At 42.5% G+C, this 16,332-nt stretch overlaps 1 protein-coding gene across 3 annotated transcripts in view; it reads left to right on the top strand.

Moving 5' to 3' along the window:
* Positions 1–1,620: 1,620 nt before the first annotated feature.
* LOC118848873 (U2 snRNP associated SURP domain containing) overlaps positions 1,621–16,332 on the top strand; it is a 77,285-nt gene continuing 62,573 nt past the window's right edge. Inside the window, exon 1 of one of the 3 annotated variants that reach the window (XM_036757911.1) lies at positions 1,621–2,506. In XM_036757911.1, the coding sequence (XP_036613806.1) occupies positions 2,462–2,506 (45 nt within the window). In that variant the 5' untranslated portion in view covers positions 1,621–2,461. The remainder of the gene's footprint in view (positions 2,507–16,332) is intronic. The other 2 variants (XM_036757912.1, XM_036757913.1) reach the window with 2 other exon arrangements.

The following is a 16,332-nucleotide window of genomic DNA, read 5'->3' as shown; positions in this document are numbered from 1 at the left end:
AGGAGACAATAAGCAAACAAATATGTACAAACAAGGTATTGTAGCAACAGTCTTGCTAGCAGCTACTGTGGCTGTGTAAAGGCAACAACAGCCAGCACACAGAAGGCCACTAGAAGAGGCTCATTGATCTGCTTTACTAAGGAAAGTAACCTTAAGGGGTTACCGATCTTACTTTAATCCAACATTCACTTAGTTCAGGGAGAAAAGTCAGCAACCTGAGCTTCAGAGCAAATACAAACAAATTACAAAAGTACACAATATAAATAGACCAAATCACAATTCATAGTTACCAGGAAAGCATCAACATCTGCGTTTTCAAGCAGGGGCTCTTAAAACGGCTACCCAGAGTCCCACACCACTCTTCCCTGTGGCTGAGAGCCGGAAAAGTCAAAGGCCAACCTTAGATCTTATGTACCCAGTCATGGCCCAAAGGATTCACATCTAATCAGCAAAAGGGCGTGGGCCTGGGGCTTTTGCACCTAGTAAGGCTTAATCAAAAGCATTTGATTACCTTAGCATTTCTAAAAGAGAAAACAGTAAAAAAAGCCTCACCTAAATAGGAAATAATTGATAGAAGGATGGCACAAGAATTTAAAGGGTTTAGGAAAGGCTTCCTGTATAGAAGGTGGTATTTCAGATGGGGCTTGAAGGAATCCTGGGAAACCAGAATTCAGAGGTGAGTAGGGACAGAGTATTTGTGGCACCTGAGACAGAGAAAATGGCAAGAGTCAGAAGATGTAGTGTCCGGTTTGTGGAACGGCAACGGGACCAAAGTTATTGGGGTCTCTGAGAGAGGGAGGGAGAGACAGACAGACAAACAGACTGCACTGGAAAGTGTACAGAAGACTGGAAAAGTGGGCGGGGGAGCTAGGTTAGGAAGGGCTTTGAATGCCAAACGGAGGATTTTGTATTTGATCTTGATGACAGGGAGCCACTGGAGTTTACTGAATAGGAAGGAGATGTGATCTGACTTGTACTTTAGGAAAATCGGTTCAGTGGCTGAGAGGAGGAGGGATTGGAACAGGGAGAGATCTGAGGCAGGCAGATCCACTCTCAGGCCATTCAAATTGTCCAGGTCATAAGTGACCAAAAGTGTGGTGGAGAGATGGTGCAAAAGTGAAATCCACCGCCTTGACCGCGGTGGGATGATGGGCGTGGGTGTGGTGAGAATGCACAGTCCACGATGTCTCCTAGGCTGGGAGCCCGAGGACCTGGGAAGATACTGTTGCACTCAAAGGTAACTGGGAAGGTGGGAGGGGGGAGGGCTTGGGGGAAAGATAAGGTCCATTTTGGGGGTGTCTACTGGAATCCAGTTCCAGATATCTGAAAGGTCAGCAGAGAGAAAGTAAGATCCACATTGCGGGCACCGAGGTAATTCCACCTGTGGGGGAGCGGAGGCGATGGAGCGCGGAGGGGCAGAAGACAAGGGGCCCCGGGGCTGAGCCCTTCCTCAGTGTCGGTTGGACAAACATTCGCTTAGTACCTGCGTGTGCAAAGCGCTTGTGCTGGGGGGGGGGGGGTGAGGGGGGAATGCAAAAATAACATTCGCATCTGACGTCACTGAGGGGTGCAAAGCCCGTCACACCTGTCTGTCAAATGCTTAAAGCAGCGTAAGCACCCAGGGAGGCTCGGGTTCTTGACCTGACATTCATAAACTACTTTTTTCCCTCTCAACATTCTGATAAACGTCTTTCAACATAATGGGCTTCCATCACAATCCTAATTTATTTGATGCATTTCCAAATATTCTTTAAAGGGAGTAGCTTCATCAGGCTGCTAATGGAGTCTATGACGCAAAAATTACTACTAAGATTGTGACTGCCCATTTTACAGAAGGGAGAACGGAGAGATCAAGATCTTAAGTAATCAAGAGCAGAATTTGAACTCGGGCCTTCCGGAGTCTCTCGGCCTGTTATGCTCAGGACCAAACTGCTGCTTGGGAAGGGGCGGGGGAGCGACGAGAAGCTCGTAAGGAGACAGACCCTTAGTGTCCTGGCCCCTTCCTAAACCGGCAGTCGCTGTAATTCGCTTTAGGTTGAAAGTCTAGAGAAGCCGCGGAATGCTTCAGCTCGGGATCGTGTACCCGGAGCTTATCCCACCCTCCCCGAGCGCCGCGGCGGGGCGCCGAAGGAAGGGGACGTGTACCAGCCTCACTGCGCAGCGTCCCTATGAGGCGCGCGCACCTTGCCCCGCCCCATCTCGGCCCAGTCGCGCACCAATCGGCGTTCGGAAGGCAGGCTCGGGTGGCACGTGACGTCTGAGCGCCTTCCTCTTTCCCGGCCTGAGGGGGGGAGGGGGGGAAGCGAGGTACTTTTCTCAGCTCGCTGTCTTGGCTCGCTTCCTCGGCTATCGACTTCTCCTCCCTGTAGACGCCTCTGGCGGGCCCCCAACGGCGATCCGCACGCACGGTCGGCGCTCTACTCGCTCCCGCTGCTGTCGCCGAGTAGGGGCAGGACGCAAGATGGCGGACAAAACGCCAGGCGGCTCGCAAAAATCCAGTTCAAAGGTGATTTCCGAGGGGGCTTCGTGTGCCTGGGGGAGGGGGATCCCCAGGCAGCCGGGGAGGACGAAGGCGGTGGGCACCGGCCGCCGAGGTTCGGGCGGGCGGGGTAGGCCTGGCCAGGTGGGGGGCGGGGCGCTGCCGTGCCGTGGTGCGCAGGCTGCGAGGCCTGAGCTCTCTCCGCAGCCGGGCCCGGAGCCCTCGCCGGGGGGCGGTGACCGAGCTGAGGGCGAGCGGGCCCGGACGGAGGAGCGTGGCCTGGACCCGGGGCAGGGGCGAGGCGCCCGCCCGCTTTTAGCGCCGCCGCAGCCTCCCCCTGGCGGGAGGCCCAGGCTCGGAGGGCGGTGGGGTCAGCGCCCGGGGGACGCGGGAATCTCTCTTCCTGGGCCCGGGCCCGGCCTCCCCGAGGCGCGCAGCCGGCTGGGCAGCCTCAGAGGGCGGGCCAGGGGCGGCGAAGTGTCGGACCAGGCAGGCCGGGGAGCCTCCGGCCTGGGCCGCCTGCCCCTCCCCAGGTCGCGCTGGACTTGGTTTTGCACGTGGGCCAATTAGCGAGACCGTTAGTCCCTCCCCAGGGCGCCCTGCAGAGGATTGACCTGGGAAGGCTACCCTCTGACCTCCGGTCCCCTCTGCGAGTCTGGGTGGAGGGGCCCGTGGGGCTCAGGCGCGGCCGCCCGGGCCCGGGGAGGTGCGGCCAAGGTCACGCAGGCAGAAGGGAGTAGAGCCCTTCCTCCCAGGCCTCGGACCCCAGCTCGGCCCCTCTGGCCCTGCCCAGTTTTCCGACGGCAGGCGGGAAACACTTGTTTTTTCAGAGCAGTGAATGCATGCTTTGGGAAACAGGAAGAAAACAAGCCTTTATAAAACGCCTACTACGTGCTTGCACCGCGTTGACCTCTCAGCGAATCTCACTTCATTTTTAATAATAATGTTGTCTCAGAGCTTTGGATTAGTACCAGAGGGTCACTTGTGATCTTGGGCCAGGCTCTTTGATCAGTTCCTACCACGGTTTGGTTTTCTTATAAAGGCGGTTAAATACTTGCTGCCCTGAAGCATTTTGATGCCCTCAGAAGAATAATGTTTTTTTTTTTTTAAGGATTCTAAACATTCTTAAGTCCCCAAAAGAATTAACTAAGGTGTAAACAGTCTTATAATGGAAATGGTGCCCTGTGGGGTTTCCTTATTTTGTGAAGTAATATCCGCTTGATTAAATGGATATGGTTTCTTATTTATGAACATCTTTGTCTTATCCCTTCTGGTAATGATATAGAACATAGGATTGTGAACATTGATTCTCCTTTATTTAGAGAACCTCAGTTCAATGATGATTGACGAAGAAAGAGTTGGAAGGGACCTTGGGGACTATTCTAGTCCAATCCCTTCTTTTACCCATGAGCAAGACTGAGGCCCGGAAAGTCTCATCACCTTGCCCCAGGTCACAAGTAAATAAGTGGCTGAGGCAAGAGTCCATCCCAGACTTAAGATTCAGAGGGAGCTGTATTTTACTTGACTATTTATCTTAGCACCTTTTTGCTTCTAAGGAAGAAAAAATGGTGTTATTGGTTTTGTGATGTAGACAGTGGTTTTTGGTTTTACTATCTCTGGCACTTATGTCACATCCCTATTGTAATTCAGATTACACTGCCACAATTCTGTATAGTATCCAGTAGTTTTAATCTAGTTTATTTTGAAACTTGGCATACTTTTCATAAAATGTCAGCTAGAACTTAATTCTAAATAAGCAGTTAGCACGTTTTCTTAAACTTTTCTTTTTACTCTTAAATAATAAAGTGTATTCTAACATGAGCGGGGTTGGGGTCCCTGAAGGGGATGACCGTTTTTGCCTTTTGCTGTGATATGTGGAATTTTTTAGTTCCTGGGTTTGATATTCTTACCTGCTCATTTACTTAGTCTAAAGGAAAAGTATAATAAGTGACTGCTTAGATTTCCTTTTGTACCCCATTGTTTATGACTGGTCTCTATCTATACTTTGCTTGCTATACAATAGGAAGTAGTAATTTCTAAAAATATTCAGCAATACTAAACTGTCATTCACTCTACTTTTTGTGTGTACGTGTGTGATGTTGACATTAGGGGAAATTATTTAGGGATGCTACATTTCCCATTTTTGTAGAAAATGGGGAAACAGTATGAACTGAAGTATTTTCTGTCACCTTAGGTAACTGCTTAACATATATTTCCTTATGTGTGAAAACAGATAATCTCTAAAGCCCTTTCCATCTCTAATATTTTCTGATTTTATGTTGTTACGCTCCCATGGCTCACCCTGAAAATTGTAGAGTAATATGCATGAGCCATCAGATCCTCTGCTCTTTTCTTTTGTGTATCATCAAGCTATGCTTGCCTTTGCTTATTTTTTATCTTTATTCTTTAGCAGAATCTGAAGAGGAGAGAAGGTCATAGCTTTGGGCTCATCTCGGTGAAGAAGATGCCCAGATCTATATATTCAGCCTCAGGCTCTCTCCAGAGCTTCTCTTCCAGGTCATCTGATGCTTGTTAAACATTTCTAAGTGGATGTCCTGCAGACATCTCAAACTTGACACATTTAAAACAAAGCTTATTGTTTTTTCCCCCAAATCTATCTACCTTTCTTCTGAACAAAAATACAGAAGTATTTATACAAAAATATTTCTGTCAGGCTATCACCGTTCTTCCATTCTTCCAGGTTCTTGGTGTGATCCGCAGCTCCTCACTCTCATGCCATATACCAATCTCTAGATCATGTCATTTCGGGCCCCACAACATCTCCTGCATCCGTCCCCCTTTTTTCTACTTATATAGTCACCACCACCAGCCAAGGTTCTCTTCACTTCTTCCTTGAACTGTCGTGGTAGACTCCTAATTGCTCTCCCTGCATCAGGTCTCTCCCCTCTCCCTACAGCTGCCGGAGTGATATTTCTACAACACAGCTCCTGACCATGTCATTCCTCTACTCAGTAAAATAAAATGGCTCCAGAGATTCTCTATAGTCAGTTACGAAGTCCTGTGGCATATAAAGCCATTCACAACCTGCCCCAACCTACTGTTCTACATTTTTTATATATTACTCCTTTTCATGTTCTTTCTACAGTCCTTGCTGTTCTTTACTAAGGACACTTCATTTCCCACCTCCGTTATTTTGCAATAGTCTGTCCCCTTTGCCTGGAGTATACTTCTGTCTCACCATTACCTCCTAGAATCTCTAGTTTCCTTCAAAACTCAGCTTAAATGCCATGTTGTTCATAGAGTCTCTTTTGTTCCCCCACTGCCAGCTGTTAGCACCTTTGCCCCGAGTGACATCCATTCCCCTGTTTACCTTGTGTTTATTACTTACGCACACACACACACATGCATATACAGAGTTTATGGAATGTAAAATCTTTGAGGGCTATTTTGTATTTTATTTCCAGCCTTAGCAGTGCTTATTGATTGATGCTACCATCACTAGAAAGTTGTGGTGTTTAGAGTATTACCATCTTCCTCAGAATTGAATTTGCGAAGTTCAGCAGCTTAATAATCATTGGAACATGGTGAATAGCTCTTTGGTTCCTTGTTCTGTTAAAGCAAGGTGAAAAAATAATGTATTAGTTTTTGCTTATGGTGGTCATTGCTTTGACGGAAGTGTTTATGTGGTGAGTAGACTGAGGATGCTTCTTTGGTGGAGTCATGACGCTGCTTGCTTTTTCCATATCCTCACTAAAAATTGGAGGAGAAGGAATAAAAGACATTGGAGGCTCCTATGAGTTGAGTAAAGTTGTTAGAACTATTGATACGTTTGTAGATTGATGGAAATAGTTTATTCTTCTCTTGAAAACAAGGACCCACTCTAGCTACAAGATACTCAGTATGTTTTGCAGTTGCAAAAGTTCACGAAGGTGACAAATACGCCTAATGTTCCTTTTTAAAAAATAAAACAAAAAACCTCTTGAAATGCAGGTTTTTCATACATTGTCAGATTTCAGTTTGAGTTTAGTTTTAGTTGAGTTTTAGTTTAGCCTTACATGTAGGAAGTGTCTGGCATATAGTAATCACTTAAATGCTTTTAAATGTTTCCTTTTGCTTTAAGATACTGATGACGGAATTTTCTAGGAGAAACAACTAAGTTTTTTAGTCACAAAATTCTCTGTAGTGATGACATTCTTAACCACATATGTAAGACAGCTCCAGGATACTTCAGGCTCTTTTGATGCTGCTGCTTTGAGTTGAAGTTGTCTTGCTTTCTTTTCCAGTATTAGAGCTTTTACCACTGGTATAGAGCCTATGCTTTTGTTGAAGACAGGACTGTATCTCTAACTGGTCTTGTCATTTTTAGACTGACTACAGGTCTTTGTTCCTATTGCTTCCTCAAGAAAGTGTGAGACTTTCTCTTCTCTATAATGTAATAGAAAACCTTAAATGAGGGAGAGGGCTCATAGGTTAGTGTGTGTACCAGAGAAGCAGCCATTTTGGAAGAATATGCTTTGTGGCATTAAGATAAATTAAAACAAATTAGTGCCACAAATTGTTATCTTTATTAATAGTGTTGCATTCATTTGTTCATAAAAGCAGTTACTTCTATTTTATTTTATTTGACTGCTCCCATTCCTCTTGTGTTCTATAGACTCTATTGGGGAAGTATCTTAACTAAACATTCAATGCTTTGCACAGAAAGTCCTTAATAAATTGTTGAGTGGGATCATTTAGTTGCCTTTTGTGTTCAAAAGCACTATTAGATCCTCAGGGGATGTATTAAGCCAATTAAGACAAGGCCCTTTCCCTAATGAAGTTATAGTCTAGCAAGGGAGTTATGACATACAAACATAGGCTGATAAATGTATACACATGCATGTATACATACATACATACACACATAAAGTAACTCAGGGGCAGAATAGAATATAATAAAAGTTTCAAAAGAATGTGCTGCTACAGTTGAAGCAGGCCTTGAGGAAATGATAGGATTTCAGAAGGTGAATGTAGATGAGAATACGGAGAATATGAATGAAGGTAAGGAAATGTTGACTATACAACAGTCATGAGTTTTTCAGTTTGATCAGTGTGTAGCATGAGAGGAGGGAAATAGTGTGAGATGAGGTTGAGAAGTTAGCGGCATCAGATTGTAGGACTCAAATTCTAGGCACCTTCCTCAGTAGGTAATAGGGAACCATTGAAAGATTTTGAGCAAAGGAGTGATGTGATCAGATCTGTTCGTAAGAAAGATTAATATGACAGCAGTGTGAGGATAGTTTGTAGGACAGGCATGGGTGATGGTGGGAAAAGAAAAAAAATTGCATCTTTATTTTAGTAAATTTTGGGAGGGTAATCATATGCACAAATAAAATGCATAAAATATGCTTTTGAAAACATTCCAAGAAGGGGTCCAAAAAGTTCAGACTTCCAGAAGAGAATAAGAAAGTAGGTCTAGGGAATGCACTTGATCTTGGGAGAGGATGTACTTCCTGAGATAGAGGTATGGGGTGGACTTGGTCATGGCCTTGGAGAGAATGGAAAAGCTTTGGAGGAGCTGCTAATGCTATCTGCAGTCAGAAGATGAACAGATGGCTGAACTACAGAAAGTCTCCAACTGAGGATAGCTCGATTTATAGTAGAACAAGTCAGTGTGATTTTGTTACCTTTTCCACCAATGCTTGAAAAATAAAGAGGAGATCTATTAGTAGGTTTCTCAGACAGGTGAAGGTAAAGGGAAATTAGGTTTCTAGGGTACTCTGTAGAGCCATGTTGGACTGATTATCTGGTCCAAGCTATGGGGGGTATGCAAATGAAGTCAGAAATGTGGAAGGACTAGAACAGTAGGGAAAAGTTAAGTCAGGAAGATGAACAAGCACCGTTTCAGTTAGAAGGAATGAGAGAGGTACAATTTTTGGCCAGAGGGAAATTTTAGAAATTGGGATCTTGGAGGAGGAACAGTTGTGACTGATAGGGAACATTCAGATTTTGATTAACTGAAGTAGAGGGGAGATAGAAATCATTGAAGTCGAAGACATAGAGGTTCAATCAATCAAACTTTTATTGTGTCAGAGGGAGATACAAAGACAAAAGTGAAAATATCTACCCTCAGTGAGCTTACAATACTTAAAAATTATTTTTTATTATGAATTTAATAAGCATCAACATGTTAACATTTAAATATAAAAAGAAAAGAAAAGGAGGAGTAAGTAATATGTGAACCTCTGTACTTCTTTTATGTAATTTTTCACTATGCACACCTTTTTTAATATTATAACAAATTTAACATGGCAGGTCCAACATTGCCCTTGTCTTGTGGTCCCTTCTGAACTTTGTTGTATATTCATTCATTGATTTTTTTCTTTTCTTTTTTAGTATTGTGGTCACTCTTCAAACTCTGCCCCCCCCCCAAGAAAAATAAAAGCTCTCTTATCATTAAGAAATGTAGTTAAGTGAAGTGGCTCCACACATTGAATCCAGAAATAGATATCTCATTCTGCTCTGGTTCATCACCTCTCTATCAAAAGGTGGACAGCATGGTTCATAATTAGACTTACGGAATTGTCTGTCGTATAAGATGTTTACATTTTAATGGGGGAAACAACGTGAGTATGTATGCACGCTGCACACACACATATACAGGGCATGCATTTATATGCATATGCACTCATACGTATATAGAAGATACAAAATAGATACAAAGTAACCCTAGGGGGAAGGCACTAGCAACTGGGCAGGTAGACCAGGAAAAGTCTCATGTAGAAAGTGGTACTTGAGCTGTCCTTTAAAAAATATATTTTATTTCATGAAATATTTCCCAATTAAACATTTTTTAAACATTCATTTTTTAAAATTGCATCCCAAATTTTCTCTCCAGCCCCACCCCCATCCATTTAGAAGGCAAGCAATATATCTTTTTTTTGCAGGAGGGAAGGCAGGGCAATCTCAATTAAGTTAAGTGACTTGCCCAAGGTCACACAGCTAGTGGGTGTATCAAGTGTGGGAGGCTGGGTTTGAACTCTGGTCCTCCTGATTCCAGGGCTGGTGCTCTACTCACTGTGCCACCTAGGTGCCCCACAAGGAATATATCTTGAGCTAAGTCTTGAAGGAAACCAGGGATTCCAAGAGGGTGGACTTGAGGAGGGAGAGCATTCCAGGCTTTGGAACAGCCAGTGCAAAGGCACAGGGTTGGGTAATATGGAAAGTCACGTTCATAGAGCAACAGATGAAGAGAGGAGTAATGTGAAAGCAGACTGGAAAGGTAGGAAGGGACCAGGGTATATGTGAAGAGCTTTGAGTGCCATAAAAGTTAAATATATTTGATTGTACAGAAAATAAGTAGTCACTGCTTGGATAGCTGGGGTGAGTGATGAGCCAAGGATGGTAATCTTAGACTTCAGGCTGCACTCATTTTGGACTTTGGCTTCTCTACTGTGCTCCTGAGTTGGGTATACCCCTCCCACCCTCCCTCTCACCCCTCTTCAGCTTTCTTTTGTGCACTGTCCTCCCTTATTGGAGTGTAAGCCCCTTTGAATACCTGGGCTATCTTTTTTTGAATTTGTATGCCTAGTGCTTAGCAACGGTGCTATATAGTAGGGCTTAATAAATATTCCTTGACTTACCGAATTTGTGAACCTGGATAATGGAAAGAATGGCGGTGACTTTGGCAGTAATATGGAAGTTTGGAAGAGGGTTGGTTTTTGAGGAAATATAGTGAGTTCTGTTTTGAGCATGTTAGGATTGAGGTGTCTATGGAACATCCAGGTTGAAATTTCCAGTAAGCAGTTGGTGATGTGGAACTGGAGCTCAGGAGAGAGACTAGGGCTGGATATCTAAATATAGGATTCATTTAGAGAGAGATGATAATTGAACCTATGGGAGCTGATGAAATCACCAAGTGGGTATAAAAGGGAAGAAAATTGGGGGTTACAAGTCAACCTTGGTATATCCCGGGTTAGTGAGCATGACACGCATACAAAAGAGCCTGAGACAGAATAATCAGATAGAGAAGAGAGGTCCAAGAAAGATCAGTGTCACAAAAACAGGAGGGAGTGTTCAGGAGGAGGAGGAGGTGGTCAGCAGTGTCAAAATATTAGAGAGGTCACACTGGGGGTCTCTCTGTGGGATTAGAGGTTGGTGATGAGCATGGGGATGATGGTGTAAAATGATGTCCATCTAATCAGAGGAGAGGTGATCATGCGATAACATTGGCATAATAGTCAGGAAGTGACATTTATGACCAGCCAATCTAAGCATTTATTAAGTGCCACAATAACAACAACCATATTCCGGCTATAGTGCTAGGTCCTGGGGTGCCTAGACAAAAACAAAGCTACTACTGACTTCTTATAGGAGGTGGTAATGAGAGGAAAGAATTGTAGGATATTGTGGGAGGAATGAAGGTGGAAAGATTACTTGTGGAAAAGGTGGAGAGCAAATGGAAATGTGCTTTGGGTGGGGGGGTGGCCTGGAAGAAAATAGGAGGGCTTATTAAAGGGAAGTAGACCTGGGGTTAGGGTACAAGGAAGATTGAGTGGGAATGGGATATAAGAATGTGAGAGTAGCTGAGGGATTTGTGTCAAGGGTAAGGAAGAGGATATGTCATAGAGCAATGAGAGAACTCAGGAGATTCTTTTTTATTACTGAAAAACTCACCCCTCAGATGTTTATTGGTATTAGCGTTGTGGTAGTCTGTAAGGTAGGCTGATCTCTTTTAAAATGGTCATGTATCTTAATGGAGATGTCCCAAATAGATCTTGGTGCAATCAGCACAATGTCGTCTGCAAAATAGGAATTTGTAAAGTACCTCATCTTCTGTAGGAAATGCCTCTTCTCTCTCAATTCTATGCAAGACATTCTATGTGATATTGACATATCTTTGGTATATACATATATATATGTGTGTGTGTGTATATATATATACACACACACACATATACACACACGCACACATATCTTTGGTATATGTGCGTGTATGTATATGTGTATATATACATGTATGTATGTGTATATGTATGTGTGTGTATATATGTGTGTGTGTGTATATATATATATATACATGTATATATACACACTTTGTTTTAAACAAAGAGACCTCTAGATGCCCTCAATTACCATGAAATCGTTACAGCCTTAATGTGGAGGATAGGTTCCAGGGCAGAGAGGTGAGCTGAAACTTGTAACCATAGTGCAGACAGAGTGGTGCTGAGGCCCTGGTCTTGGCTCAGGGTGGAGAGAGGAGAGTACCTAAGGTCAGGCCTTCAGATAGAGCTCAGAAAACAACAGGAAAAACCTGACACTTGAGATATTGTCCCCTACACTTTGAGACTAGAATCCAACTCTAATATAAAGATAAAAGCCAAGAAACAAGCTGCTAAAAAAATGAGTAAGTAAATGAGAAAGAAATTGGCCATAGAGAGCTACTGTGGTGATAGAGAAGATCTGATTTCAAACTCAGAAGATGACAGTGAAGTCAAAACAGCTACTTCTGCTTTAAAGAAAAATGTAAAATGGTCACAAGTCCAAAAAGAGTTTTTGAAAGAGCTTAAAAAGGACTTTTAAAAATCAGAGATGTTGATGAAAAATTAGAGAAAAAAATAAGAGCAAGAAAATTATGAAAAGAAACGCAACCAATTGGAAAAAGAGATGCAAAAACTTATGGAAGAAAATAACTTCTTAAAAATTAGAATTAGGCAAGGGGGAGCTAATGACTTCGTAAGACATCAAGAAATTATGAAACAAAACTAAAAGAATGAAGAAATAGAAGAGAATTTGAAACATCTCATTAGAAAAACAACTGACCTGGAAAACAGATTGAGGAGCCTCAACATAAGAATTGTTGGACTACCTGAAAATTATGATAAAAGAAAGACTGTAGGCACTATTCTTAAAGAAATCATTAAGGAAAATTGCCCTGAAGTTTTAGAACTTTTATCACCCAAAGTGGGTGATACTGCCCCGGGGGGTGCTGGAATGATGGGGGGGGGGCAGTAGTAGCCTTGGCTCAAATGGGGGTATGGAATAAAAATAAAGGGGTGATGGAAGCATAAGAAGAGAACAAAATTTTGTTTCATACATGTTTAATCTGTTGTATGACAGAGTTAAAGTCATGGTGATTACATTATTTTCCAAATAAACACACAAAATGCAAGTTATAACTGACCAGTGGTCAAGTCTACCTAAAGGTCTTAACAAGCTTGGCAGGTGAGCAGTGTTTCACATTGTAGGGAAGTCTAGCATGCATCAGCAGGAATACGTGTAATGACTTGTTTGCAATATGATACTATACGGTTGCATGACACACTATAGCATCATCAAAATTTCAATGCAGGAGAAAAACCCTGCAAATTTACAATAAATTATTATATTTGAGATGTGTCATTTAAACAATTTATATACTTTTTAAATGATGCAGATTTTAAAAAAAATACCTGTTAAATGGTTAAAAAAAGTAGATTTCCAAGGGGGTATGTGGAGTAATTTTCTTTTTTTTTTTAAATTGATTTATTTAATATATTTAGTTTTCAGCATTGATCTTCACAAGAGTTTGAATTACGAATTTTCTCCCCATATCTACCCTTCCCCCCACTCCAAGATGGTGTATATCCTGGTTGCCCCATTCCCCAGTCAGCCCTCCCTTCTGTCACCCCACTCCCCTTCCATCCCCTTTTTCCCTTCCTTTCTTGTAGGGCAAGATAAATTTCTACCCCCCATTGCCTGCGTATCTTATTTCCTAGTTGCATGCAAAAACTTCTTTTTGTTTTTGAACATCTGTTTTTAAAACTTTGAGTTCCAAATTCTCTCCCCTCTTCCATTCCCACCCACCCTCCCTAAGAAGGCAAGCAATTCAACATAGGCCACATGCTTATCATTATGTAAAACCCTTCCACAATACTCATGTTGTGAAAGACTAACTATATTTTGCTCCTTCCTAACTTATCCTCCTTTATTGAATTTTCTCCCTTGACCCTGTCCCTTTTTGAAAGTGTTTGGTTTTGATTACCTCCTCCCCTTATCTGCCTTCCCTTCTATCATTCCCCCCCTTTTTTTTTATGTATTCTTCTTCCTTCTTTTCTGTGGGGTAAGATACCCAATTGAGTGTGTATGGTATTCCCTCCTGAGATCAAATCCGATGAGAGCAAGATTCACTCATTCCCCCTCACCTGCCCCCTCTTCCCTTCCTACAGAACTGCTTTTTCTTGCCGCTTTTATGTGAGATAATTTACCCCATTCTATTCCTCTCTCATCCCTTAATTTGATTTTATTTTTTTTTAGATATCCCTTCATATTCAACTTACCCTGTGCCCTCTGTCTCTCTCTCTCTCTCTCGATATATATATATATATATATATGTGTATATATACATATATATACATGTGTGTATACACACACACACACACACACACACACATATATATATATATATATACACACACACATACACACACACACACACACACATATGCATATTCCCTTCAGCTACCTTGATACTGAGGTCTCATGAATCATACACATCATCTTTCCATGTAGGAATGTAAACAAAACAGTTCAACTTTAGTAAGTCCCTTGTGATTTCTTTTTCTTGTTTACCTTTTCATGCTTCTCTTGATTCTTGTGTTTGAAAGTCAAATTTTCTATTCAGCTCTGGTCTTTTCACTGAGAATGCTTGAAAGTCCTCTATTTTATTGAAAGTCCATATTTTGCCTTGGAGCATGATACTCAGTTTTTCTGGGTAGGTGATTCTTGGTTTTAATCATATCTCCATTGACCTCTGGAATATCATATTCCAAGCCCTTCTGCCCCTTAATGTAGAAGCTGCTAGATCTTGTATTATTCTGGTTGTGTTTCCACAATACTCAAATTGTTTCTTTCTGGCTGCTTGCAGTATTTTATCCTTGGTCTGGGAGCTCTGGAATTTGGCAACAATATTCCTAGAAGTTTTCTTTTTGGGATCTATTTGAGGAGGCCATCTGTGGATTCTTTGAATTTGTATTTTACCCCCTGGCTCTAGAATATCAGGACAGTTCTCCTTGATAATTTCTTGAAAGATGATATCTAAGTTCTTTTTTTGATCATGGCTTTCAGGTAGTCCAATAATTTTTAAATTATCTCTCTTGGATCTATTTTCTAGGTCAGTGGTTTTTCCAATGAGCTATTTCACATTGTCTTCCATTTTTTCATTCCTTTGCTTCTGTTTTATAATATCTTGATTTCTTATAAAGTCACTAGCTTCTACTTGCTCCACTCTAATTTTTAAGGTAGTATTTTCTTCAGTGTTCTTTTGGATCTCCTTTTCCATTTGGCTAATTCTGCCTTTCAAGGCATTCTACTCCTCATTGGCTTTTTGGAACTCTTTTACCATTTGAGTTGGTTTATTTTTTAAGGTGTTGTTTTCTTCCATATTTTTTTCAGTATTTTTTTGGGTCTCCTTTAGCAAGTCATTGACTTGTTTTTCCATGGTTTTCTTGCATCATTCTCATTTCTCTTCCCAATTTTTTCTCTACTTCTCTAACTTGCTTTTCCAAATGCTTTTTGAGCTCTTGCATGGCCTGAGACCAGTTCATGTTTTTCTTGGAGGCTTTTGATGTAGGCTCTTTGACTTTGTTGACTTCTTCTGTCTGTATGTTTTGGTCTTCTTTGTCACCAAAGAAAGATTCCAAAGTCTGAGACTGAATCTGAGTGTGTTTTCGCTGCCTGGCCATGTTCCCAGCCAACTTACTTGACCCTTGAGTTTTTTGTTGGGGTTTGACTGCTTGTAGAGTAAAGATTACTTTGTTCCAAGGTTGAGGGGATGGGCTGTTGTTTTCAGAGCTATTACAGCCATCTCTGCCACACCAGCACTACTCCTTCCCCAAGAACTGCCAACCCGGACTGGACTCAGGTCTTAAGCAGGCTCTGCACTTCTGCTCTGATCTGCCACTTAATTCCTCCCACCAGGTGGGCCCGGGGCTGGCAGCAAATGCAGCTGTAGTTCTGTAAGTGCCCCCCCTCTGCTGGCCCCGGGGTGGTGGCCGAACAGGGAACTCCTTTCACTCTTATCCCGCAGCTTTTCCCACTAACCTTCTCTGTTGTCTTTGGTGTTTGTGGGTTGAGAAGTCTGGTAATTGCCACAGCTCACTGATTCAGGGTGCTAGGGCCTAATTCTGCCCAGCTCCCGGTCTGGTTGGTCTGGGCGCAGCCCACGCTGGGCTCTGCTCCTTTCCTCTCCCAGCTCCATGTGCAGTAGACCTCACCCAGCGACCATCCAGGCTGTTCTGGGCTGGAGCCCTACTTCCCCCTGCTACTTTGTGGGTTCTGCAGTTCTAGAATTTGTTCAGAGCCATTTTTTATAGGATTTTGGAGGGACTTGGCAAGTCCCTGCTTTCCAGCCTCCATCTTGGCTCTGCGCCGCCCCCCCCCCCCCTTTTTTTTTTTTTTTTGAAAAGGAGATGTTAGGTCAAGTAAGTTTGGGAACCTCTGAACTGGAGGGTAAAATGAAAATTGAAAAAAACCCACTGAACACCACTTGAAAGAGATCCCATAATGAAAACTCATAGAAACATTATAGCTGAGTTTTGAAGCTCCCAGGTCAAGGAGCAAATACCACAAGCAACTAGAAAGAAACAATTTAAATATTCTGGAGCTACAGTTAGGATAACACAAGATTTAGCAGCTTCTACATTAATAATGAAGAATGAAATGAGCAGAACCAAGAGAACATTGTATATAATAATAGTAATATTGTTTAAAGAATAATTGTGAATGACTAAGTTATTCTGAGTATTAGAAATTTTTAAATCAACTACAAGGGACCTTTGAAGGAAGATTCTATCCACCTCCAGAGAAACAACTGATAAATAGAAGTATGTATAGTATGGTTTTACACACAGACACACACACACACACACATACAT

Source organism: Trichosurus vulpecula, chromosome 4 (genome assembly GCF_011100635.1).
Source record: "Trichosurus vulpecula isolate mTriVul1 chromosome 4, mTriVul1.pri, whole genome shotgun sequence".
Lineage (NCBI taxonomy): Eukaryota > Metazoa > Chordata > Mammalia > Diprotodontia > Phalangeridae > Trichosurus > Trichosurus vulpecula.
The sequence above is the reverse complement of the archived record's forward strand: the minus strand, read 5'-3'. Positions and strand labels throughout refer to the sequence as shown.